At 37.0% G+C, this 26,675-nt stretch overlaps 1 protein-coding gene across 1 annotated transcript in view; it reads left to right on the forward strand.

Moving 5' to 3' along the window:
• The first annotated feature begins 2,825 nt into the window (after positions 1-2,825).
• LOC149843589 (uncharacterized) overlaps positions 2,826-26,675 on the forward strand; it is a 39,087-nt gene continuing 15,237 nt past the window's right edge. The window contains exons 1-9 of the mRNA XM_089999938.1: positions 2,826-3,292; positions 3,626-3,787; positions 4,961-5,026; positions 5,232-5,375; positions 5,570-5,680; positions 6,092-6,193; positions 6,309-6,494; positions 17,310-17,399; positions 17,482-17,616. Of these exons, the coding sequence (XP_089856064.1) occupies positions 3,020-3,292; positions 3,626-3,787; positions 4,961-5,026; positions 5,232-5,375; positions 5,570-5,680; positions 6,092-6,193; positions 6,309-6,494; positions 17,310-17,399; positions 17,482-17,616 (1,269 nt within the window). The 5' untranslated portion in view covers positions 2,826-3,019. The remainder of the gene's footprint in view (positions 3,293-3,625; positions 3,788-4,960; positions 5,027-5,231; positions 5,376-5,569; positions 5,681-6,091; positions 6,194-6,308; positions 6,495-17,309; positions 17,400-17,481; positions 17,617-26,675) is intronic.

The following is a 26,675-nucleotide window of genomic DNA, read 5'->3' on the forward strand; positions in this document are numbered from 1 at the left end:
CCTCTACCCCTTCATGATAGTGATAGTCCTCCACAACACCATCATCATCAACAAGTTCAACATGTCAGAACAAGACTTCAACGAGATCTAGCAACACCTCGCCTTCCACAAGCAGTCAGAGTTGAACTGCATCCTTGTTGAGGTCTCCGAGAAGAAGCCCAAGCCCAATGCCATTACCGAGGAGGAAGACAACCTGCCACCAGATCTCAACAAGCCCCACTCCCTCGGCCCCAAGATCTTCGATGGGACTTGCAGAGGTCGAACTGGATTGCCCACCACCCGCATTTCTCCAATTTTATCACCTCGACAAGACCCGCATCCTCCTCGTCACTGGTTCTTCATCTAAAGCTTATAAGAATTTGGTTTCTCTCTCATTTTCTAATATTTTTATTTTATTTTTTTCATGTACACGAACAAATTTCAATTAAAAAAATTATCATATCAAAACTTTTCATAGGTAAAACTTTTTTTTAGGAGAATTTATCTTGCTTTCAAATGCCCTAACTGTAAATTATTTCTAGAAAAAGTCTATGGTGCTGGCAAACTTGTTGGAGTCTCCTAGGGATAGCAGTGGACGGGGACGGGTGCAGGGGACAAGGTCTCCACCCTTGTCCTGTCTCAAAATTTTGCACTCCATCCCTGCACGGGTTTTGATTTTAACATCCATCCCTGTTTCATGTCCTCTATCCCCGGTCCAAACGGGGCAAGGCGGGGCGGGGTGGGACCCCATTTCCCCATGGTCCACTACCATCCCTAATCCTCACCTCCATCCCCATGGTGGGGGGATTTTGGACCTCCACCCTCAACTGTTTGAGGAAGGAGAGGAGAAAAATATGAGTTTGTGCAGCTCGTTAGAGGAAGGAGAGAGGAAATATTCGAGAAAAGGTTTTATGTTAGGGTTAAGAATATATATATATATATATAGGATTTTATAATATGAATAAAGGTATAATAATAGTTTCTTTAACGGGAATCACGGATGGGGCGAGGTGGGGCGGGGCCGTTTCCCCCAAGTCTACTGCCATCCCTAGAACGTCCTTCTAATCACCTTCCATCTTTTCTTTCAATAATTTATTTAAGAAAACATAATTTGTTCATTATTCATAAAAACACTTAAAATTTTAATTGTTGCATTTAGGTAAATTTTCAAAAATTTACACTCGTAGATTTCAAACGCACGAGTGAAAAACATTACAGTTTTTTTTTAAATGTTTTCATTTTTTTAAACGAGGACCTCTTCCACGTGTAGTCTGCATGCTTGGTTGAGTAGGAACTGACTCTTGGATTATGGGTTTTTCAGCATGCACTCCATAAGTCTTTTTAACGTTTGAAAAATCAACTATTAACAACAAAATAAAATTTCACCCATCAGAAAATCAACGTTTTTGCATATGATGACGATAAAAAACATAAAGTTAAATTTGGCCAATATGACTTGCTCCTAAGAGTTTCAACCAAAGGTTTGGAAATTGAAATCACGAGCATAGAAAATGTTTTCTCCTGAATATCATTCATTGTTTAGTAAAACAAAAGTTTACTAAAATTCCCTCATCGATGACTCATTTAACAAAAAACGTAAAATGCGATACGTTGGCTTGCTTTAAGACCCAAGGGCTTTGGCGTAGTGGGGATGGGGCCTAGACTGTTTGACGGGCAAGTCTAGATTCATTTTACTGAGTTCGAGGAATAAGCCCTCATAGTTTTATGCTGACATGGGCAGAGACTGTATGTAACGCCCCAACATCCAACCCGGATCCTACCTGCCAAAAATAAAAGATTTTTATTTATTTTTTGTTTTTTTTAAATCCCTAATCTAGGTTTTGTGTTTGATCCTGGATCTTATTTGGATCCAATTCTATCTGAATCAGACATATATCCATATCCAATTTTCAAGTGGATTTCAGATCTATTCGGGATCCAAATCCAATTTTAATATAAAAACTCAATTACTAATAAGAATTCAGACCATAATTATGACATAATTTTATTTTATTTGATTTAATAATCATAACAAATCTGCAGGTATTACAGCGTAAGTAAGATAGGCTGAACCAGCTCACACAAAAAAGATAAGTCTGCTGAAAGAAAAAAATATTGCGAAAACCAACTTTTGGATCACCAGAATCTGACCTGTATACACAGGTTTTTTTAATTGATCCAAAATCAATAGCCATGATGGCATCAATTTTTTTTTAGCTCATAAAAAATATTTTTTGTCAAAAAATATTTTCAAGAGTCGATTCCCACTAAAACAAGCATACTAAACACATCTATCTATCATAAAACACTTCAAATTATGTGGTGCAGAACTAGAAAAGTAGGCTTAATATGTTCACTTCTCTCTCTCTCTCTCTCTATATATATATATATATATATGGGTAACTGAAAACTGAAATATGTTTATCAACCGAATATGTTTACTGTTATGAATCAAGATTTTCATAGGTTTTTTTACTTTTTTTTTTTTTCAAAAATTTCATTGTACAACTAAACATTTGGTTTTATAAAAAACAAACTCTTGGATCATCTAATTACCATGTATAATAAGATCTTTTAAGGGTTGAAAGTCAATGACTTAAAATTTTCATAAATATTTAAGCATTTTTTGATGGACCATTTCGACTTCCAAAAAAACCTATGAAAATCTGATTCATACGAGCAAACATATTTCGTTGGTAAACATATACCAGTTTTTCATATATATATATATATATATTCGATTGAATATAGTAAATTAAAAAAGATAATAATTTAAATAAAATAACCGATAATTTAGTCCGCTTTTAGTAAATTACTCTTTTTCCTTTTCTTTTTGTTTGGAAAGAGAAGGCGCTCGCGTGAGAGTGAGAGGGCTGTGGCTTTCTCTCTTGGCTTTTCAAACCGCCCACACCCTTTTCCTCTCCTCTCTTTCCCTCCCCAACCTCCTCCCCTTCCCTTCGGTCTTCGGGCAGCCTTCTAGTGCCTCTCTCTCTCTCTGGTTGTGAAGGGAGACAGGGGAGGGAGTTGGGGGGGGGTCAAGATGTTGCAGATGTTCAGGTCGATTTCCTCCAGAGAGAACAGTTCCCCTTCGCCATCGCCGTCGCCGCAGACCCAAAATCCTTCTCCTTCCTTCATGCCCACAAGCATGGCCGTCGGCCCCGCTAGGCCCCTTCGCCTCGTCTACTGCGACGCCAAGGGCAAGTTCGTGATGGACCAGGAGGCCGTCGCCGCTCTCCAGCTCGTCAAGGGACCCGTCGGCGTCGTCTCCGTCTGCGGCCGCGCTCGCCAGGGCAAGAGCTTCATACTCAATCAGGTATTCCCTTGCTTAGGCTTGCGCTTCTCCCCGAATCGTCGGTACTGAACGCTTCCTTTTTCTGTTTGCGCTAGTTCTTGTGAATAAACCTAATTTCTTTCCAGATTGTGAAAGGTTTCTTGCATTTTCTTCTGTTTTCCCTCGAATGATTACTCGGAATCCGTCTAATTGGGGAATTTGTGGATAACTGTTTTGTATTTGGCAATTGCGTATGTGATTAGTTTTTTAAGAGTTAAGATGATTATGTGGATGAATAGTTTAGAATGATTGTGTCGAGTGTAATTGATGTTTTTGAATAACCGTACTCAAACTATCTGTTTGAATGATTGCTAGTTGCTAGGGAGGAGTAATGGCTTCCAAGTTGCTTCCACTCACAAGCCATGCACTAAAGGACTTTGGATGTGGAGCGCACCTTTAAAGCGGACTGCGATTGACGGCACCGAGTACAACCTTGTGCTTCTTGACAGTGAAGGAATTGATGCTTATGATCAAACGGTATCTATGATCTTTTCTATTAACCCTTTAGGTTTCTGCATCTTATAGATTATCTTTGTGTGGCTTTGGTATATATAATCCCAATCCGCTGATATTTAGTTGCTTCTACTTGCCTTTTGGCGTGATCATATGCGCTGTTATATTGCTGCCATTGTGAGAGATTTGATCAATGACATTCTGTAATCTTTTGTATCATGCCAACTCTACTGCTGCACAAAAGAAAATGAATCAATTGTCATTCCATAATTTAAAAGAGATCTAACACTGACTGATTTGTTCTGTACAAAGGTGTAATTTTGTGATTGATCATCTCTCATCATTAAAGGTGAGAAAACTCGGTTAATATGCTTAGATTATCATTTATTTGAAATCTCTCCATTTCATTATGCATAAAAAACATTCTTGGGCTTGTCTTCTTTGTTAAGATATGCCTTTTTTCTTGTCAATCTTTTGAGGGGCAGTAACTTTATATCATTTTCCCATTTGGACTGCTTGCTCATAGGCATCTCATGTGCTAGTATGTGATCTTAAGTTGTCTTTGCTGGAATCTGTTTGATAATGTAAATAAATTCATAAAGAATTCTATCAATTTCCATGTGACCATTCATTATGGCATGCATGTGAATCAATTATATATGCTGATAAGCCACAAGAAAATTAATATAACCACATAATTTGATGCTTATGAACTAACTGTTTCCATGTGTTCACAAGTTACCTCAAGATAGATGTTGGTAATCTCATGAAAATTCGGGACTAGAGTAAAAACTGAATTAGTCTTATGAAATCCCTAAAGATCTATACAAGAAGAAGCCTTACATGGACAATGTTTAGGAACAATTTGACTGTTGCTTGAAAGTTTTGTTTTGATGTTTGAACTCTAGCATTAATGTAGAGGGAACTGTTGATCATTAATCATTGGCGTGTTACTAAGAGATGGGTTGTAGAACATTTTCGTCAGCTATGTGCTATCAAACATGTTAAATATTGGTTCTAATTATCATTTATTTTGTATGTTATCAGTTTTTTATTTTGATTTGAAGTACAAATTTGTAGATTACTATTGTTGGTCCTACATTTGTATGTAAGCTTTTCTTTTTGAAAATTTTAAATAACTTATTGTCAGAGAAATAATAATTATTTCACCCATTTCCTGTTGTGGTACTCTGTTAGGGAACATACAGCACACAGATATTCTCCTTGGCGCTTTTGTTATCTAGCATGTTTATCTATAACCAGGTTAGTTGCTTCTGGAAGTTCTTTTTCATTGTCCATAAGATGAAGCCCAATGTGGCTTAGGCACATGCATTTTCATAAGATCTTGCATTGCATGCTCCTTTTTTGTGCCTTTTTCCAATTCTCATTTGAAACTGAATCATTTTAGTGATTTTCTTCTCTTTGCTAATATAGTTAGCTTATTTTTTTCTTGTTATTGCTTCTTCAGATGGGTGGTATAGATGAAGCTGCTCTTGATCGTTTATCTCTTGTCACTGAAATGACTAAACATATTCGTGTTAGAGCCTCAGGAGGAAGGGCTTCTGTTACAGAGCTGGGGCAGTTCTCTCCTATTTTCGTTTGGCTTTTGAGGGTAATTAATCTCTCTCTTTTTTGAAATAATTTTAGTCTTTCTAGATATTGAAGTTCTTGGCTACTAATGCTGTATGAATGTCAAGACAAAGAAAGTGATTCTGTTGCTATGAAAATAGTTTTGAGCAAATTTTATTCTATAAGATTGCTGCAGTGTAATGATTATGCTGTCATTTTTTTTTTGTTCTCTTCTAGGATTTCTATTTGGATTTAGTGGAGGATGGTAGAAGAATAACTCCTCGTGACTATCTGGAATTAGCCTTGAGGCCAATGCAAGGAGGAAGAGAGGTGATAGCTAAAAATGAGGTAATGCTTTAATGATTCAAAATAGCTGGTGTGGAAGATATTATCTTGCTGCAGTTACAAAAGTTGGCTGTTGGCTATAACTTGCAGAATTTTATTTGCCTCTGTGGTCCTTATTTCAGTTTCTTGCATATAAAAAAAATTGATAAAATGCCAATATTCTTTCTCAGCATGTTAATATCATGGTTTATTTTATTTGGGCTTGTTGCGGACGATAGCTTAGCAATGGTGCAGATCATTTTTTCTACCAATGACATTTGAAGTTGCTAATTTTTTTAGGACAGCTAATTGCAGTCCTATTGTGCTACATGATACCATTGTTTTGAAATGTTTTGACTGCATATCTTTCTATCTTTCAGCAATTATATGCTGTTTAGCAGAGTCTTCATCATTATAATTAACGGTACTTTGCAGATTCGGGAGTCAATTCGTGCACTCTTCCCTGATCGTGAATGCTTTGCACTTGTACGGCCATTAACTGATGAAAATGCTCTTCAGAGGCTGGATCAAATACCGGTGAGATTTGTTATTCCTTGGGATTTTTAGTGCATTGGTTGACTACATGTTTCTTTTTGTTATCACATGGTGCGGAAAAGTGGATTTCTTATTTTAAACAATAATTCATTTGCAGTTAGACAAGCTACGGCCAGAATTTAGATCTGGCTTAGATGCCTTGACAAAGTTTGTGTTTGAGAGAACCAGACCAAAGCAAGTAGGGTCCACAGTTATGTCAGGACCTATATTTGTTGGCATCACACAATCATTTCTTGATGCAATAAACAATGGTGCAGTTCCAACCATAGCTTCTTCGTGGCAGGTGAGCACTTACTACACATTTTGAGCTGTTAGGCTTCATGGTGTTCTTTTGAGAAGAAAGAAATGCAATTATACACATGCTTTTCACTTTTTTCTACTTTTTTTTGTGATTTTTTGCCACACAGCCACATGTATGGAAAGTTAATGTTTATGGGTCTCTATCGTGTTACCACATTCACTTTTCCCTTGGAAGAACTGTGATTTTCCAAGTGATGCATTCTTTTCTTGGTTGTTATGAAGAAATTCAGTCCCTTTGTCAATTTCAACTCAAAACACTAAAGTCGTACAAACACTGTCTGAGTTAAAAAATGTTTTATATGTAAAGGATTGTAGGGCTCTGCCCAGGTTAACTATGTAAGATGGATGCGGATGCAGACAAAAAGTAGGTCATGCTTTTTCAAATGTTTTTTTTTGGCGAGAAAAGATTTTTTTTTTCTGATGAAGAAGCTGGGTAATTGAGGCTCCTCCTTATTTAAACAAAGAAGACATTACATGCAATTAACAGGAGTGATACACTCAGGTGGGGTATTTAGCCACTCAACATTATCACCATCACAAGAGACCTGCTCAAGTGTTCAAGAATTAAATAAATGACAGGAGATGGCTGTCTAGTCTTGAATATACCATGAGGTAGCACTTAGGTGGTGGTACAGCTCAATAAGATCCACCTGCCATTGTTAGCGGAGATACAAAAGACACCACTTAGATGCTGCAAACAAGAGAGGAGATTCTCCATGAAGCTGGTCTCCAGAAATAGAACTTGAGAAGAGGTTTGAAGAGCACCAACAAAAGGATACACCATGGGAGTGGTTCGAATGGTATATACCATTTTAGAATTGTTATAAGTACATGAGAGTATCTGAATACCACATGCAATGTCCATTCTAATTTCCGTGCAAGTCCCAAGATCTATTGCATATTTGATCCAATTGCTAACCAAGGAGTGTGTATTGTTCCAATTGTAGCTTCAAGAAATTCACTGTAAGCTGTCCATACCATGGTTACGAGGAAACAAAATGGATACAAGAAGCGATGTGTGAAGTGGAAGCAGGGAAGCGAGTGTTAAAAAATGGTATGAAGCGGGAAGCAAGATACAGTTATGAAGTGATCATACAAGTGCATGAAAGATGAAAAAGAAACACAAAGAAAGCAATATAAGGCACAAGCATAAGCAATTAAGAAATGATGTGAATACAAATATAAAACGATATAAAACCAACACACAAATTTGTTATAAAAAATTAAAAGTGAGGGGGAAGCGAGTGAGAAATGACAAGTGAGAGGGAAACATAAAGGAAATAAAAGGGAATCGATTTGAGAAACAAAAAGGAAGCAAGCTTCCCACTATTGAGAATCAAGTTTCCCATGTTTCGGAAGCAGGTTTCCCAAAGCTTTCCCTCCTTTCGGGGAAGCAAAGAGTTTCCCACTTTCGAAGTGAGCTTCCCCATGTAGCAAGATTCTTCCGGTAACTATTGTCCATACTTCATGCTTAGCTCAGGTTGTAGCGATAGTAGCATCGTCATGGATACATGATTGAGTGAACGCCCAAATCTTTCATATTATGATATGACAGGCTTGTTCAAGGCACTGTCTTAACCAAGGCCATCTAGATATGGGGTTGACCCATGGTACAAGTGCATTTTTAATGGATTGAAAAGGCAACCTCTTTTGACCAAATCTAGAGCTGATATGTCGCCACAATACAATGACGGAGAGGAAGAGGTGTTGGTATGTTTCAGCATGTTTCTGGCACAAGTGACAATGATTGGCTAACAAAATGCCCAGAGTTTGTAGCCTATCCAATGGTGGAAGCTTGCCTTCACAGGCTAAGTAAAGGATCCAGCCCGCCTGGGGAAGGTAATGTTCTTCATGTGACCACGGTGATATGATCTGCATTTAAAGTATCAAGTGAGAGAGAAGAAGCAGTTTGGAAAGTGAATGAGAGAGATAGGAGAACTGAAGAGATGAGAGTGAGAGAGGTACCGATAGAGAGAGATAAGGGCAGCAAAAAGTTACTTTTCATTTCATTCTTTAACATATATACATTTCAGAAAAATATGGACGAGGGCATAAATACCCTTACAATAAAGTATATACGACTCTTAAGTTATAAGACTATACTAATACCAAAAATACCCTCATATTACTGTATCATTCCCAAACACTCACCCTCAAGTTGGGTAGAAAATATCTAACATCCCCAACTTACCACTAATTTCTGGGAGCCTCATTTTATTTACAACTTTATTAAGGATGTTGGCCAATTCTTGATCTTCTCCCTAATGAAGTGACAGTCCATCTTTATTGTTAAAATGTAAAACTGTACATATATGTATATATAATAATATTATATTATTATATATATATATATAAATACATTTTTAATTTCTTTCTTTTCTGTATTTTTTTCCTTTATTTTTATTTTTTGTCTTTATGTCATCTAGTTCAGTTTGAACTAGAATGACTGTTGCTAGTCAAGTCCTGTCCAGACTTGACTAGCAATAGAGCTGTTGGACTGACACATTCCAACAGCTCTAAGTAGAGCTGTTGGACTGTGCCCAACAGCTCTATTGAGTCCTCTTTCAGCTGTGTATATAAAGGGGTGCAGCCCCTCTTGTATTTTACTTCAATGCTTCTTAAGCAATTGGTTTTTCATATCAATAAAGAATACATTTTTATTTTTATTTTGTTTCCAGTTATACCCTTTTTAAGGGTTATGCTTTAGTGTCATTCTTGACACTTGCTCTTGTTAATCAAAGCTCGTGTTTCGAAGATCCCCATTTCATTTCATGGTATCAGAGCCGCAGAAGTACTAAATCTTGAGGAAAAGCTGCCTCGGTTTCCGTGCCCGTTTGCAAAAGTGTTCGCCACTTGAAGAGAAGTGTTTTATCACTTCATTGGAGAAGATTTCACATCTTGTTGTATTGTTTTTTTTCTTTCTTTCTCATTTTCCTTCTTGTTTCTCTTCTATCCCTATTCTTTCTCTCCTTGTAATCGATGGATGACAATGATAAAGTCACCATCATGCCTATGAAACTAAGCGATACGAACTATGTAACATGGGCTTCAATCATGAAGCACCATATATGGGGAAAAGGCTTATGGGGGATTGTGGATGGTTCCGATTCGGAACCTAAGCTATCTCTTACTAAAAAGGAGGGAGATAAAGACGTCCCTCTATCGGAAGAAGAGAAAATCAAGGCTATTGCCTCATACGAGAAGAAATGGAAAGAATGGAGAATATCTCATGCGAAGATAATGTCATGGCTTATCAATAGCGTTGACATTAAAAAATGCTCAAGTCTTGCCAAATTTGATCATGCCGATAAGGCATGGGAATACCTTAAGAATATGTATTCCCTTAAAGATATTGCACACGTGTGCAACCTCCAAGAAAAAGTTCGAATGATGACACAAGGAGACAAAACTATTCGTGAATATTACAATGGGTTGTCCGAACTTTGGGAAGAACTTTCCCTTTTAGAACCAAAGTGACATTGTGCCGAAGACATCGAGCTTCGTCAGAAACAACTCGATGTTGAACATTTTTACCAGTTTATCACTGGATTAAGGCCGGAATTTGAAACCACTAAATCGGCCCTACTTCACCGGGGAAAAGATCCTTCTATTGTTGAAACTATTGAAGAGTTAACAATGGAAGAAAATCGTCTCCGGAAAGGTTCTTTAAAAATTGAAGATGATTCCGTTTTAGCCGTGTCTAGACCAGGGAATCATGTTCGATCATATAGGCCTCCTCACTTTAACCGACAAAATGGTGACTATGATAAGAAGAAAGTTATTTGTCATCACTGTCATGAACCGGGACACTACAGGCCACAATGTCCCAAACTTAAGGAGCTGAGAGAAAAAAAAGCTGCAATTGCTGGATCGGAGCCTAAAGATCAGGATGCACCAGTTTCCCTGGCCCAACTAATGGAGATCCTTCAGCCTCTCATCAAAGGTGCCTCTTCCTCATCTGAAGCTTCAACCGGTGCAACAGCCTCATCTTTTTCTGATTTAGGTAAAATTTCTTGGCTTCTTGACTCTGGTGCATCTTTTCATATGACCCCAAATAATCAAAGTCTATCCAAATGTGTTAAAAATAAAACAAGTGTGTCAAAGGTCTTTACTGCTGATGGGACTTCTCTTGAAATAGAAGGAATAGGAAATTTTGAAAAAATTTATAAAACAAAAAAATTTTTTATTCCAGAAATTAGACATGTTCCCAAATTAAATTTAAATATTTTATCTGTATCTCAAATTTCTGATTATGGGTGTAATATTTCTTTTTCTTCTCATGGTTGTTGGGTACAGGATCGCCAGTCAGGCAAGCTGATTGGGGAAGGCCATAGAGAAGGAGGACTCTATTACATGGATTTTTTGGAAATGCCGAAGAAAGTTTTTTGTTATAATATTCAAAAAATAGAGTTGGAACTGTGGCATAAGAGACTTGGTCACCCACATATAGCCAAAATCCAACATTTTCCAAATCTAGGGAAATTTTGTAACTCTGAATCATTTGATTGTAAAGATTGTATTCTCGGCAAAATGAAAAGATTACCATTTCAGAACAGAACCTTTTTCTCTTCAAGACCACTTGAATTAATACACTCGGATGTTTGGGGTCCTGCACCAGTAATTTCTAAAGGAGGATTTGTTTACTATGTTATTTTTGTCGATGATTTCTCCCGACATACGTGGATGTACTTTCTCAAACATAAGTCTGAAGTATTTTCATACTTTCAAACTTTTCATAATATGGTTAAAAACAAATTTCAAAATGATATTACTATTTTTCGCACAGATTCAGGGGGAGAGTTTTTATCCACAGATTTTCAAAATTATCTTAAATTGCATGGCATCACACATCAAGGATCTTGTCCTTATACACCTCAACAAAATGGACTGGCAGAACGAAAACATCGCCATATTATAGAAACCACTAGAACTTTATTAATAGCAAATCAAGTCCCTAAAGACTTTTGGGCAGAAGCTGCCTTAACTGCCACCTATCTCATTAATAGGATGCCATCTTCTTCGTTACAAAATATCACTCCCATTGAAAAACTTATGAACATTTCTCCAGACTACTCTAGATTAAGAATATTTGGGTGCAAATGTTTCATATTTACTGACAAAAATGATAAACTTTCCCCTCGTGCGATTCCCTGTGCCTTTTTAGGATATGCTGAAAACCAGAAAGGTTATAGATGTTTTGACTTCAAAAATAATAAACTATATGTGTCTAGAAATGTTTCCTTTCTTGAAAAGGAGAGCTTCTTTGATTTTAGAAAATTAAAAGACGTCACTGAGTACTCCTTTTTGCTAGATCTAACATCAACATCTGATGAATATGACCTTGATTGTAACTTTGATGATGATCCAAGAATTATTGATCTTAATGTTGAAAATGAAGAAGTTCATAGAGATACTAGTATTCAATATTCCAGGCGACAAGAGTCTAATACTCCATGTGCACTTGAGAAATATTCTAACATTCCAACTAGACAATCATCCCGGATCTCGAGGCCTCCAGAAAAGTTTGTATCATACGAGTCTTTCTCACCCACATATAGGGCAGTTATTGCATTAATTCACTCATATGAAGAACCATCCACATATTTTCAAGCAAAAAATGATATCAAATGGATAGAAGCCATGAAAGTTGAATTAGATGCACTTGAAAAGGCTTCTACATGGAATATTCAAGATCTTCCTCCAGGGAAGAAAACTATAGGATGTCGATGGGTTTATAAAATTAAAACCAAGAGTGATGGTACTCTTGAAAGATATAAAGCCCGTTTAGTAGCCAAAGGTTATGCCCAAGAATATGGGATTGATTATGAAGAAACCTTTGCTCCGGTGGCTCGTATGACTACTGTCTGAACCTTAATTGCCTTAGCTTCTATCAAAAAATGGTCTATTTTTCAAATGATGTCAAAAATGCTTTTTTAAATGGAAAGCTAGTTGAAGAAGTATATATGGAACCCCCTCCTGGTCTAAGTATTCCTAAGGGTAAAGTCCTTCGCTTAGAAAAAGCTCTTTATGGACTTAAACAAGCACCAAAAGCTTGGTATGATAGGTTTAGTCGTGTTATGATTGATATTGGTTTTCAATTCTGTTTAACTGACACTGCTTTGTTTATTAAGAATTCTGATGCAGGGATCATTGTGCTTCTTCTCTATGTGGATGATATGATCATCACCGGAAGCGATAAACATGGAGTTGAAACAATCAAAACACTTCTTAAATCTCATTTTGAAATGACTGATTTGGGCTTGTTGAGATATTTTTTAGGCATTGAAGTTGCTTATTCTCCTAGAGGATATTTATTATCTCAGACTAAATTTGCTTTTGATATTGTTTTCAGGTCTGGTATTACTGATGATAAGAAAGTTGACACTCCAGAAGTTGTTAATGTTAAAATGAAGATTGATGATGAAGAACTTCTTGCAGACCCTACTCCTTACAGACAGCTTGTCGGGGCACTTTCCTATCTATCCATTACCAGACCATATATAGCACATGCTGTTCATACAGCAAGTCAATTTCAACATGCTCCTACTTCTGTTCATATGGGAGCAGTCATGCGTATTATCAGATACATCAAGTCCTCTCTTTCACGAGGACTTTTCTTATCTTCCTCCTCTTCTCTTGATTTAATTGCATATACTGATGCTGATTGGGGAGGTGATCTCAATAACAGACACTCAACCACTGGCTTTTGTGTCTTTTTAGGGGAATCATTAATCTCGTGGAGGTGTAAAAAGTAGCAGAAGGTATCTCTCTCATCCACCGAAGCTGAATACAGAGCCATGGCAACCACGACCATGGAAGTAGTTTGGCTCCGACGACTGCTTGCTGACATGGGAGTTGAAGCAACAAAGGCTTCACAAATGTGTTGTGACAACAAAAGTGCGATCTACATTGCCAGTAACAGAACATTCCACGAACGCACCAAACACATCGAAATGGATTGTCACTACGTCAGAGAGGAATATCTACACGGGATAATTGATCTGCCATATGTCACTTCAGAATATCAGTTAGCAGACCTCTTTACAAAGCCTCTCGCTGCTCCCCGATTTCACTTTCTCTTAGACAAACTTTCGCTCATTGTACCGTAAGTTTGAGGGGGAGTGTTAAAATGTAAAACTGTACATATATGTATATATAATAATATTATATTATTATATATATATATATATAAATACATTTTTAATTTCTTTCTTTTCTGTATTTTTTTTCCTTTATTTTTATTTTTTGTCTTTATGTCATCTAGTTCAGTTTGAACTAGAATGACTGTTGCTAGTCAAGTCCTGTCCAGACTTGACTAGCAATAGAGCTGTTGGACTGACACATTCCAACAGCTCTTAATAGAGCTGTTGGACTGACACATTCCAACAGCTCTAAATAGAGCTGTTGGACTGTGCCCAACAGCTCTATTGAGTCCTCTTTCAGCTGTGTATATAAAGGGGTGCAGCCCCTCTTGTATTTTACTTCAATGCTTCTTAAGCAATTGGTTTTTCATATCAATAAAGAATACATTTTTATTTTTATTTTGTTTCCAGTTATACCCTTTTTAAGGGTTATGCTTTAGTGTCATTCTTGACACTTGCTCTTGTTAATCAAAGCTCGTGTTTCGAAGATCCCCATTTCATTTCATTTATATGTTTAGCCCTATGTCACACTGATTCGTCCAACAGGGTGCCGCACCCACGTCAGTGCAATGCGATGCGGGTGCAGCACCTGGTGCAGTCAACCGCACCCAGGGTCATATCTGTCCAAAATGGACTCAGTCAACTCTGACCGAGTCCATTTTAGACCCAAAAAGAAAAGAACTAAGAAGGGGGTGGGGGTGGGGCGGGGGATTGTTAACTGTATTATGCTCACCGAGAGGCAGCAGCGGAAGCAATGGGAGAAGAATGGCCTTTATAATACCAGTTTTCTGGATCCACCAGGTTTTATTTTTAAAACATATATGAGAATCAGCTACATCATTTTCCTTTACAAAAATTTTGATATTTGCCAGACAAGTTACAAGATTCAAGACACTTTTTCTTTTTGCCACAATTTTCTCTGTAAATGAGAGGAGTTGGACAATCGCCAAAATTCTACCATAACTAAGAGGCAGAAGAGACCAACAACTTTATATAAAGTTTTCTCCCATGTAATGGTTCTAACTTCTAACCCTATGCTTTGTTGTTTCAAAACTGTTGGATGTCAATGACTCCATGACTGTATTTGGAGCCAAGGAGTTGCCGATCCTCGCTAGATTCAAAGCACAAACATGTAAGAGCTTGTTCAAAAGGATTCACACCCCTGCTCACGTCTCGAATGCACGCCAGTTCAATCCTGTGAGAAAATGTTCAAATGTGCAATATTAAGCATAGGAAATACTCTTTCAACGAGAATTCCCCACTCCCTGGTTCCCACCTGGTAAGCCAAACACAACCCAAGAGAAAATCTAGGACCGGATTGTTTTTTTTCTCTCTCTCTCTCTCTCTCTATATATATATATATATATATCCTGCACCCCTGCACCCAAGTTTTTTTAAAGTGCTGCATCGTTGCATCCACACTCGTACCTATATGACATAGGTTTAGTCCTTTCATGATGGACTGGATCAGAAGCTATTTTGAATAGCTGCCTTATTGTCACAAAATAATGATGTGGGTATCTTGACTTTGAACTTTAGTTTTGAGACTAATGACTTCAACCACTTATATTCTACCTCCGCACTAGATCTATCTACCACAAATTTTTTTCCATGTCACTAAGCTCCCTTCAATCAATGCACAACATAGTTGGCAAACTTGTGACTTGGATTTGGATCGCCCGACCCTTGACTCGCGAGTTAGTGGGTCAACTCGGTAATTCGGACGAGTTAGGACTATGCATTTTCTAGTGTTAAGATATGGCAAAAATCAAACTCCAAACTATATAATCACTAAGTTTAGCACATGACATCAATGACCAAGCTATATAAATACTCAACTATACATAATTGTTAATATTTATGATTTAAAAACATACGATTCTTTATAAAAATATCCTTTTATGAGCATTACACATTAAAACCACAGGGTGCATACAAAATCACATAAGAGGCATGTGGATCAGTGGCCCAGTTGGGGCCCGATCTGGGTTGACTCGTGCGTTTCCCGAGTTGACTTGCTGGGTTTGCCAACTATGATGCACAATACCCTGAAGTTGACCTCCTATCTTCAATTGCTCCAGCCCAATCCGCATCTTCCTTTAATTTTATATTAAAATGTCCATATTAGCTTATAAAAGTCCCTTTCCAGGACTTTGCTTCAATTACCTCAACACTCAATTCACAACATTCATATGGGCTAGAGTTGGAGAATGTATAAATCTGCTTAGTACACCCGCAGCTATATTTAGTATGATGATGGTGAGATATATAAGCTTTCCAACCAATCTTTGATACCTTTCATTATCTTCCAATTCTCCATCCTTGCTTTGGACCAGCTTATAATTGACTTCAATAGGAGTGTTTGCATTCTTGTATCCAATCGTTTCAACCTCTTTCCAGAGATCAAGAGTATATTTTCTTTAGAGGGAATGATACCCTTGCTTGATCTTAAGACTTCAATGCCTAAGAAGTAATGTAGGTGCCCAAGATGTTTAATATCAAAGGCTCTTCTTAATATGTTTTCAAATTTCTAGACATCTATCCTAAGTTACACGGACTCGGCTAAAAGGTTGACGCACCCGCGTTGACACGCCCCGACACGGGTGTGGCTTCGGACACGGGACAGACACGGTCAACTAAGTGTCGGACTCGGTCAACGCACTGGGGCCGAGTCCGTCCACATTTTGGACTCGGTCAACTTTGATTGAGTCTATTTTTGTCCATTTATTAAAATTAATTTGGACTCGGGTCAGGTCCAGATCCAGACCCGACCCGGATCCAAAACGGTATCTGGGTTAGATCTTATTATTGTTATATATATATATATAGCGGTGTCCCCGTGTCCAAAATTTTTGAAATTGCTCTGCACCCGTACCTGCCCCCGTACCCGCACCCGCACCCATGTGACATAGCATCTATCCCTTTTCCATCATTTCCTGTACTCTCAATGTTATCTACATAAACAATTTACGCAAAAAGTTTTCATCTCCCATGTTGTACCAAGCAGGTTTTTGTCATATCTCATACCCATGTATGTCTTTTTGTGACATAGCTTAAACTCAATATTCGACACATTCCTAAAGCATGAATTGTTTGTATAATTCATGTAAACCTACATGTACATCTGTTACGTGAAAGGTGCCCATCTTATTGATGCTTGCAAATTTCAAAAGAAAGCATTAGAGAGTAAAACTTTTGACCTCATTCACAACATTTCCCCCCTCTTTCGGTTTAATAATGAGAACTATGAAAACTGAAAAGGGTGAGCCTGTCAAGTCAATTGGTTTTATTTTGCTCTGAGTTATAGTTATCTGTTGCAGTAGATATTCTGATGTTACTTGGCTAGGGTTTTACAAACACTCTATCTATAGTATGTGTGGTATGTTTGTTCATTGGGATTGGACCCACTGGTAGTCAAGATTTTTATGTATTTATCACTATGCTAATCATAGATCCAAGAGACATGATTATGCCTGAACACGTTACCACATTGATGTGCTATTTGAGTTTTAGAGTTGGTTCTTCAACAGATTGCAAACCCCATGAAACTTGGTTTATGAACTAATGAAAGAGAAATGCAGAAAATGACCCTAGGTGTTGGTTAACCTTTCAGCATATTTTGTTATCAATTTCTGTCTTCAATTTGTTTTTTTCAGAGTGTTGAAGAAGCAGAGTGCAGAAGGGCATACGAATTAGCTGCTGAGGTTTACATGTCTAGTTTTGATCGTTCTAAGCCCCCAGATGAGGTAACTTATTCATGGTATTTGATGGATTTGATGCAGAGACATTTTGCTAAGCAGTTGTTTCTCACTTGCATCCACATTTCAGGTTCTCCTAAGAGAAGCACATGAAGATGCTGTGAAGAAGTCACTGGCTGCTTTTAACACCAGTGCTGTTGGTGCAGGATTAGCACGGCAGAAGTATGAAAGTCAACTTCACAATCTCCTTAGAAAGGCATTTGAGGTAATTTTTATTTATTAAATTTTCTCTTAGCATGAAATTGCTTTTCATATTAATTCTTATTTATATTTCGCTTCATTTAGCAAATATAGCAGCTTTCAATAGAATGGACACTGAGAAATGCTCTTATTATAAGAAAGATTGGAAATTTTGATTTTCTAGACCTCAAGATAGAATAAAATCAAAGCTTTTGGTGTTTCTCCAAGTCATTGTAACTTTTTAAGACTTTTTATCTATCCTTTGTTAATCTCTCTTAATAGTCTTGTTTTGGAAATTTAAATGTGCAATGCTGATTAATATACAAAGTCTGTGAGGAAGAATGATCCATGTACTTATACACAAAATAAATTCTCACTTTATTTTGAAAATGACATGATACTTTGCAGAGCATAAGGTTTGAAAAGGAAGAAGATAGTCCAAAAATAGCTGGTTATATTTAGATTACAAATGCAATTTTCAATTTTGTATGGTATGTTTTAATTGCAATATTACCACTGTAATATCACATGCGTGTGCCTGTGTGCATGCACGTGTGTGCATATGTATGTGTGTTTGTTGTAGGTGGAGTTTTAGGCTATTATAAAACCCATAATTGAGAATGGGGTCAAATATTGCAGATATGTTTGCCCAGGTACATGGTCATGGACAACAGAGCCGGGTTTTGGTAGTTGTGCCATGCATCAGTGGTATTTGTGTGTTTGCATAATATCCAGAACATAAAAAGTAGAAAGTGGTTTTGAGATGATGGATTAAGGTCACATCACGGGCATTTAGTCTACCTCCCCTTTCTCTGATGAGGTCTCCTGCTCTGGTTGTTAATCTGTCTCATCTTAGATCTAAGAACAGATGAAAAGTACCTGCCATTGGCTATTCACTAATATGAACTACTTCCCCTCTTTTTTGGCTTAAGAGAAAATAACCCGAGTAAGATGTAACGACTGTGAAGTTCCCACGGACTAATGCTTGTCGAGCTGCCAAATTTATTAGTATAAGGATATACAGGTTATTGTTGGCTAGATTCCTTCCCTTAATTCATGTTGACTATCTGCACCTGAACTTTCCGTCATTGATTCTTGTATTTATCAATGGAAATGGGTATGACCGATGGTGGTTCTAATGTGGAAAATACATGGTATTATTGTTCCAAGGGTTAAGGTCATATCTTGGCTCTATGCTTAGATGGGAATCTGTGGTAATTCAATAATTGCATCATCCTCAAACCGCTCTATTTCTATTTTCTCAATATTGATCCAATGAGCCAATGGTTGATCCCTGGTTATGTCTAATATGAATGCATTTTCTTGTAATCCTCGGACTGGAAAATTGATCTTTTTCTGTTGGTTGTATGAGTTGGCTTTGAAAACATAACGTTTCCCTTCTCACTCTTATATCATAAGCTTGATTTTTGCCACTTGCCATGGAGTCCAGCTTATATGGAAACTCCCTTTCTGATTCCTTTTATTATTATATTTCTTGAAGTGACAGTAAGAGCATTTTGTCAAGATTTCAACTTGATTGTCTTTTGCCTGTTTCCCTAAATACATGCATTGACCCTTTTCATGGTCTGAGTGGTCAGCTGCAGAATTTAGAAAATTTCCTTAGATTCAATCGCTCAATGAAGCCATTTCTCTAGGAATTTGTATGGGACTGCACTCAGCAAAGTCATAGTTTAACGACATAGAATGTGGAAGCATTTTTTTATGATTTGTCAATAGCCTTATGGGATAAGAAAAGAACCTTAGATTGTTATCTTCATTCCACAATCCAGCCAAAGCTGTAACCATTCTTGAGCATATTTTTTGTTGCCAAAATATCCGATCTGTTGATTGGAGATGGTGAACAGTTGCAATGTCATGATAACTGATGTTTATTGTTCTTTTCTTTAGCCTATTTTCGTTTTGCTTCCGAATCTCAGTGCTTTTCTGTCCCGTAGTTGAGTGTGATGAAGGGTTGAGATTCCCATTAAAAAATTCCTTTGAGGATGTAAAGTCTGAAGGTCCTAGGATCGACAAATATTTGGAGGAGCTAACTATGGATGCACACGAGCCGAGCTTGGCATGTTCAAGCTCGGCTCGACCAAGTAAACAATTGTACAGGCTTGGCTCGAGCTCGGCCCTAGCCTGAACCGCTAGTGTTCAGGCTTGGCTTGTGCCGAGTATCGAGCTGAGCCAGGCTAGAGAGAGAGAGAGAGAGAGAGAGAGAGAGAGAGAGAGAGAGAGAGAGAGAGAGAGAGAGGTTCTTCCATCATATACGCGATGATCCTCATCAAAACTGATTAACATGCCTTCAATATGCAAAAAACATCAATACACAAAAAGTCTAGAACGTCTCAAAAACCAATAAATCACAGAAAAACGGGAAGCATTTAAGGGTATCATGGAATGAAGAAAAACCTAGATTTTCCATCAGATACACGGTGATCCTCTTCAAAACTAATTAACATGCCTTCAATATGCAAAAAACAACAACAGAAAAAGGCTAGAACCTCTCAAAAACCAATAGATCACAGAAAAATTGGAAACATTTAGGGGTATCATGAAATAAAGCAAGAAAAACCTAGAATTTGCGAAGATCTCTCCCATGTAATAGAAGAAAGCGAGAAAAGCTCTTACCGGAACAGCCAAAACCACCGGAATCCGGCGAAATTGCCATCAGTGAGATGACCTCTGAGCTTGCTTTTCCTTGCCCTGATTTACGACAAAATCACCATTAGTGAGAGGACTGGAGAGAGGGAAGGAGATGGGGGAGAGAGAGGGACGGGGCTTGAGGGCAGTCTGACAGGGACAACGCTTGAGGGAGAGTGAGATGGGCCTCGAGGGCACCCCAACAGGGACGTGGCTCAAGGGAGTGGGGTGGGGCTCGAGGGCAACCTGGCAGGGACGAGGCTTGAGGGAGAGTGGGATGGGGCTTGAAGGCAGGTGTGGGATGGGGCTCGAGGGTAACCTAGCAGGGACGGGGCTCGAGGGAGAGGGACGGGGTCCGAGGGAGAGGGATGGGGCTTGAGAGAGAGGGACGGGGGGTCGTATTTTAATTTTTAAATATTTAATATATATATATATATATTTTATATTATATAAAATAAAATACGAGTTGAGTCTTATTGATCCTACCAAGCCTTATCGAGCTCGGTCGAGCCTCATTGTTTAGTTCAAGCTCGGCTCATTTACAGGATGAGCTGAGTCGGAGTCGGAGTCGGAGCCGGAGCCAGAGCCAGAGCCCAAGCCTGAGCCAGAGCCCAAGCCTGAGCCAGCTCGGTTCGTTGTGCATCCCTAGAGCGGACAACTAATTTTGCAGGAGCAAGTTATACAAAAATCTACTCTTGTAATATGATGGGCCTCAAAAGGATTTTGTACATTTTGCTTATCAAAATGATGGATTTTGTGTGATATGTATGTTCGCGTGCATGTAAGTACTGATGTTTGGTGTTCCATTTCTTATGTATTACAAGACTTTATTTTCTTATATAAATTCTTAAAATCTTGCTAGTCTCATCAATCTTTTGGCCTAGATCTATATTATTTCAAAAATATAATGTCAGGTCTATTGTCAACTTGGGTGAATTAGCTACTAAAATAAAAAGCACTTGTGAAATTACTTGAGGAGCATGACTTGATGCAATATTGTAATCAGTGTGCGTGAACCTTAGGCAGTTAACCAAAAGAAAAGAGCACCATCCCCCTGATTTCATGGCTCAAACCATTTCATCCATCTGTCTTTACTTAGGAAATGTATTTAAATCCAAAAGACTAGGCTTGTAGTTTAAGGTGTTAAGATATATGTAATGTCGTGGTTACCTAAGTATGATATACTTATTGGTATTTATTTTGTTTTTCTTTTTTTATACTTTAGGCATGGAATAAGTATTTTAATTTGTCTATTTTTAGTTATTATTTAATTGACTAATTTTATATTTTTTCTGTTTTATTTGTTATCAACTTAGGCTGACCAACTAGCAGTTGGACTATACCTAACGGCTTGTTGGAAGATTAGTTGTCAAAAGTGGTGCCACCTAGGAGGGCTAGGCGCAAGGCCACTGCCTAGGCTTATGGCTATAGGCAGTAGGGTCTTGTTTTCCCGCCTAGGCTGTCCCCACCTAGGTTGCAGGGACATGGTTGTCATTTCCTTTTGTCTCCTTCATTTCTTTTCTTTTTTTCTTTTGCCTCTCATCCCAAATGCATTTTTCCTTCTCTCATTTTCTTCTTCTTCTTTTGCTTTTCTGTTTTTTATCTTCTCCTTTTCTTCTTTCTCCTCCTTTCACCCCTCTTCTACCTCTTCTTCTTTTTTTCCCTTTTCTTTTTTTTACCTTTTTCCTTTTTTTTTATCTTTTTTTCCTCTAACCCCTCCACTCTTCTTTTTTTCTTTTTCTTCCTTTTTTCCTCCCTTTTTTCTTTCTTTTTTATTTTTGTTCTTTACACGCATGCCTTTGTTTTTCACATATATATATATATATACAATCTTTTTCAGTTATGTATATAGATATATATGTGTGTGTGTGTGTTGTGCACGCACACATACATATATAGTTTTTATATTTGCTTTTGTAGATACATTATACAATATCTATATATGCAATTTTATGTATTTTGCGATATGTTGCACTAAATTACACCATTCATTCATAGTTACAATCAGAGTTACCAGAAACTAGCCTGCTTCCCGAAAACTTGCTTCGGAAGCGCGATACTCCTCGCTTCCGAAACTTGATGAGAACCTCGATTCTCCCACACTTCTCCTATGCTTTTCACACACTTCATCTATTCTTCTTATATATTCTTTTATGCGTTTTCTCAAACTCTTCTCACTCACTTTCATGTGCTTTCTCTAAATTGTTTGTCATCATTTTTAGATTTTGTTAAAAATGTAATTCTTACACTAATTTATTTTAATTTTTTTTGTGTTTCATTTTGATTTCCATTCAATTTTTATATTTCTTGTTTTATTCCTCGCTTCCCGCTTCCTATACATTTTAAAATGCATCGCTTCTCACTTCCACTTCCCGTATCGTTTTCCGCTTTTGCTTCCTAGTCTGGCAATCTTGGTTACAATCATATGTTTTTTACTAAATTTAACTATTTTATTTTAATATTTCTGCTTTTCATGATGGTTTATTTTTTTTGGTCATGCCTAGGCCGATTAGTCTCGCCTAGGCTCTGACTAGTTCTTTTAGGACCGACTAGTCACATTTCTTGAAATATATAGTTTTTCATTTTTACAATCATAACATCACATCCCTTTGATTTTTTCCGTAACCTATGAAAGCACGTTCAATAGCTTTAGGAGAAAGTTTATCCTTTCTTTGAAGAGAACAAAACATTTACACTAAAAAACCCTTAATCTTTTGAAATCCGAAGATATTTTAAATAATTTTCAAAAGGCGAAATATTTTTAAAGAGGAAGGCATTCTATTGATAAAATATATAGATGTAAGAGTGACTTCGGCCCAAAAATTTTTAGGGACATTTTTTGAAATAATAAGAGCTTAGTTGTGATAGGCGCTAGGTGGAGCCTAGGCGGTGAGTCCCTGAAAAGGCCTAAGCGGACTAGGCAGTACCCTAAATAAAAAAAATTAAAAAAAATACAAAACATGTAAACAAACTAATAAAATTAATAAGAAACATGTATATAACATAAAATCAATCAACAATAAGCAATAGACAAATAATAACATGTTGTCGAACACTGTAAAACAAATTATATTACATAACCTGCTCAAACAAATTAAGAAGCCCCTTTCATTGTTGTTCTAAAAAATAATAAGAATCTAAAAAAAAAGAAACATGTAAATTCGCTAAATTAAAAGGAGTAAGCAACAAATAACATAAGCTCATATATTAATATATATCATATATGTGAAAAATAAATACTTAAACTATACAATATATACATATACATAAATACATACACTTATAGTATGTTAATATTATTAAATATACATAAATCATAAACAGTTAAACACTAAACAGTCGACAAAAAATATAACTAATAAAAATAGTCGAATAGAGCACACACTAAACAGTAAACAGTAAATGCAAATAATATCATTTTTTATAAACAGTAAACAGTAAACGCTAAATTTATAAGCAGCATCATAATCAAAATAAGACAACAGTAAATTCATAAGCAACATCAAAATCAAAACCAGACAACAACAAAAATTTAATATATATCATATATGTGAAAAACAAATACATAAACTATACAATATATATAGGTACATAAATACATTCCCTTATAATATGTTAATATATACAAAATTAACATCATTTTTATAAACAGTAAACAGTAAAATAGAGCACACACTAAACAGTAAACTCTAATAATATCATTTTTTATAAATAGTAATCAGTAAATGCAATACGATAGAGTACCTAGGGACGTTCTCTGGTGGACAATGATGAAGAAAGGTGTTTCTCTCAAGTACATTAGTATAATTAAAGATATGTATGAAGGAGTAGTAACCAATGTCCGCACTTGTGAAGGGGTGACAACCAATTTTCCGATAACGGTTGGGTTACATCAAGGATCTGCTTTAAGCCCTTTTCTATTTGCGATAGTGATGGATGAGCTTACGAGATCAATTCAAGAAAATGTACCGTGGTGTATGTTGTTTGCTGATGATATTGTTTTGATTGATGAGTCTAGAGCTGGGGTTAATGCTAAGTTAGAATTATGGAGACAGACATTGGAAGCTAGAGGTTTTAAGTTGAGTAAGAGTAAGACTGAATATATGGAATGTCGGTTTAGTAAGCAACAAAGTAGTGATGGGAGTGTAGTGAAGCTTGGTGAGCAAGAAATACCGGTGAATGATTATTTCAAATATTTGGGATCCATCATTCAAAAGTATGGAGAAATTGATGGAGATGTAAATCATAGGATTAAGGTTGGGTGGATGAAATGGAAAAGTGCAACTGGAGTGTTGTGCGATCGTAGAATGCCATTGCGGTTGAAGGGAAAGTTTTATAGGACGACCTTTAGGCCCGCTTTACTATATGGTACGGAATGTTGGGCTGCCAAGAGACATCGTATTCAAAAAATGAGTGTAGCTGAGATGCGGATGCTTAGATGGATGTGTGGAAATACAATAAAAGATAAGATTCAGAACGAGGAGATACGTAAGAAGGTAGGTGTTGCACCCATTGAAAATAAGATGCGAGATAATCGTTTACGGTGGTTTGGACATATTCGGCGAAGGCCTAATGATGCTCCAGTTAGAAGGTTGGAGAAATGGGAAAATATATTAGTTAAAAGAGGTTGGGGTAGGCCTAGGAAGACTTGGATGGAGATGATAGGAAAGGATATGAATGCTTTGAACCTCACCGAGGACATGGCATTGGATAGAAATGCTTGGAGGAAAAGGATTCATGTGGAAGACCCAAAATGAATTTCTTTTTTTGGTTCATATTGCTGACCCCAATTGTTTTGGGATGAAGGCGTAGTTGTTGTTGTTGTTGTTTTGTTGTTGTAATCAGTAAATGCAAATAAGAGGCACTTTCTAAGCAATACAACATTATGATGATGCTAAAAATGCAAAAGTTCACACAATAAACAATAAAACACAAAAGAAACCCAATCTGAATCAGTCTCAAAACCCAACAGATTCACAACTATGACAAGCACTCACATGACATTCAGATAGCATGAATTAGAAGCCAAAATAGTTCAGCATCAACAAATCAGCCAAATCACTCAAGAAATCAACTAAAATAATTCGGCATGCCGAGAGACAGAGAGAGATTTTCGAAAGCTAACGAGAGAGAGAGATACCCGTATTGTAGAGGAGAGAAACAAACAACTGCTGCACCACCTTCTTCTTTTTCTTCTTCTGCCCTAGAGGAGACACAAAAGAGGGGTGAAAAATGGGAAAATGGACCTTTTCCCCCTTTTATATGCTAATTTAAGTCAACGGAAAAAAACCAAAAAGTGGAACAACCTAGGCTTAAGCCTAGGCAGCACCTAGGCGAGCTAGGCAGCGCCTAAGCGGTAATATAGGGCCCCACCTCCCAAACCTGGTTGCCCAAGCGGTGGGGTTGCACCTAGGCGCTGCCTTTGACAACTAAGAATACGAGTCCTAGTTGTTTCAATAATATGTCTATGTTTTCTTTCCGTAACTCCATTTTGTTGGAGAGTTTTTGGGCAAGATCTTTGGTGAATAATCTCATTTTATTTAAAATAATATTGAAATTCATTTGACATATATTCACCACCCGAATTAGATCTAAAAATAGATAAGTTGGTTTGAAATTGTTTTTTGATAAGGTTATGAAATTTTTTTAATATGGAAATGATATCGGATTTGAACTCTAGGAAGTACCACCAAGTATACCTAGTATAATCATCAATAAAACTCACATAATAAGAAAAACCTTCTTTGCACATGACCGGAGCCGATCCCCGTACATCCGAATGCACAAACTCAAGGGGTCTTTTAGAAACAAAGTTACTATTAAGAAAAGGAGAAGACTGCATTTTTCCACAAGCACAATCATTGAAAGTTCCTTTTCATTACAATTATTTTTTTCAAAAAAGGAAAGATACAATTTAGAGGCACTTGAATGACTAAGTTTTTTTATGCCAAGTGATAACATCCTTAGATTGAATATGATTACAAAAAGATTTGGAGGGTAAAGACAAAAAACCCATGTAGTAGAGATTCCCTCTCCCATGGCCTTGCTCAATCACCTTCTCGAACTGGCTCCTGCACAGAGCAATCCGTAAGTGAAAAAAAAGACTCTACAACCATGATTAAATATTTGAGACTGAAAAAAAAATTAAATTTAGTTTTGAAATGATTCTAATTTTTGAAACAAAGAATTCTTTTGATTTGTTTAAAACTTTTTTAAGATTTTCAGTACCTTTAACATCTAAGGATGTACTATTGGCGGTAGAAATAAAAGATTTAAAAAGTTGATGCTTTGTTTGGATAAAAGCGAGGCATTTGGAGTCATATGAAAAGAAGCACCTGAGTCAATTAAACAAGAAGACGCACCAGGAGGTGATGAGACCATGGCTCCGAAAGTGGATGGAGTAGATGTAATGAAATATGCAGAAGATCAAAGAAAACA

Source organism: Nuphar pumila, chromosome 3 (assembly GCF_984573655.1).
Source record: "Nuphar pumila chromosome 3, dmNupPumi1.hap1.1, whole genome shotgun sequence".
In the NCBI taxonomy this organism is placed as follows: Eukaryota; Viridiplantae; Streptophyta; class Magnoliopsida; order Nymphaeales; family Nymphaeaceae; genus Nuphar; species Nuphar pumila.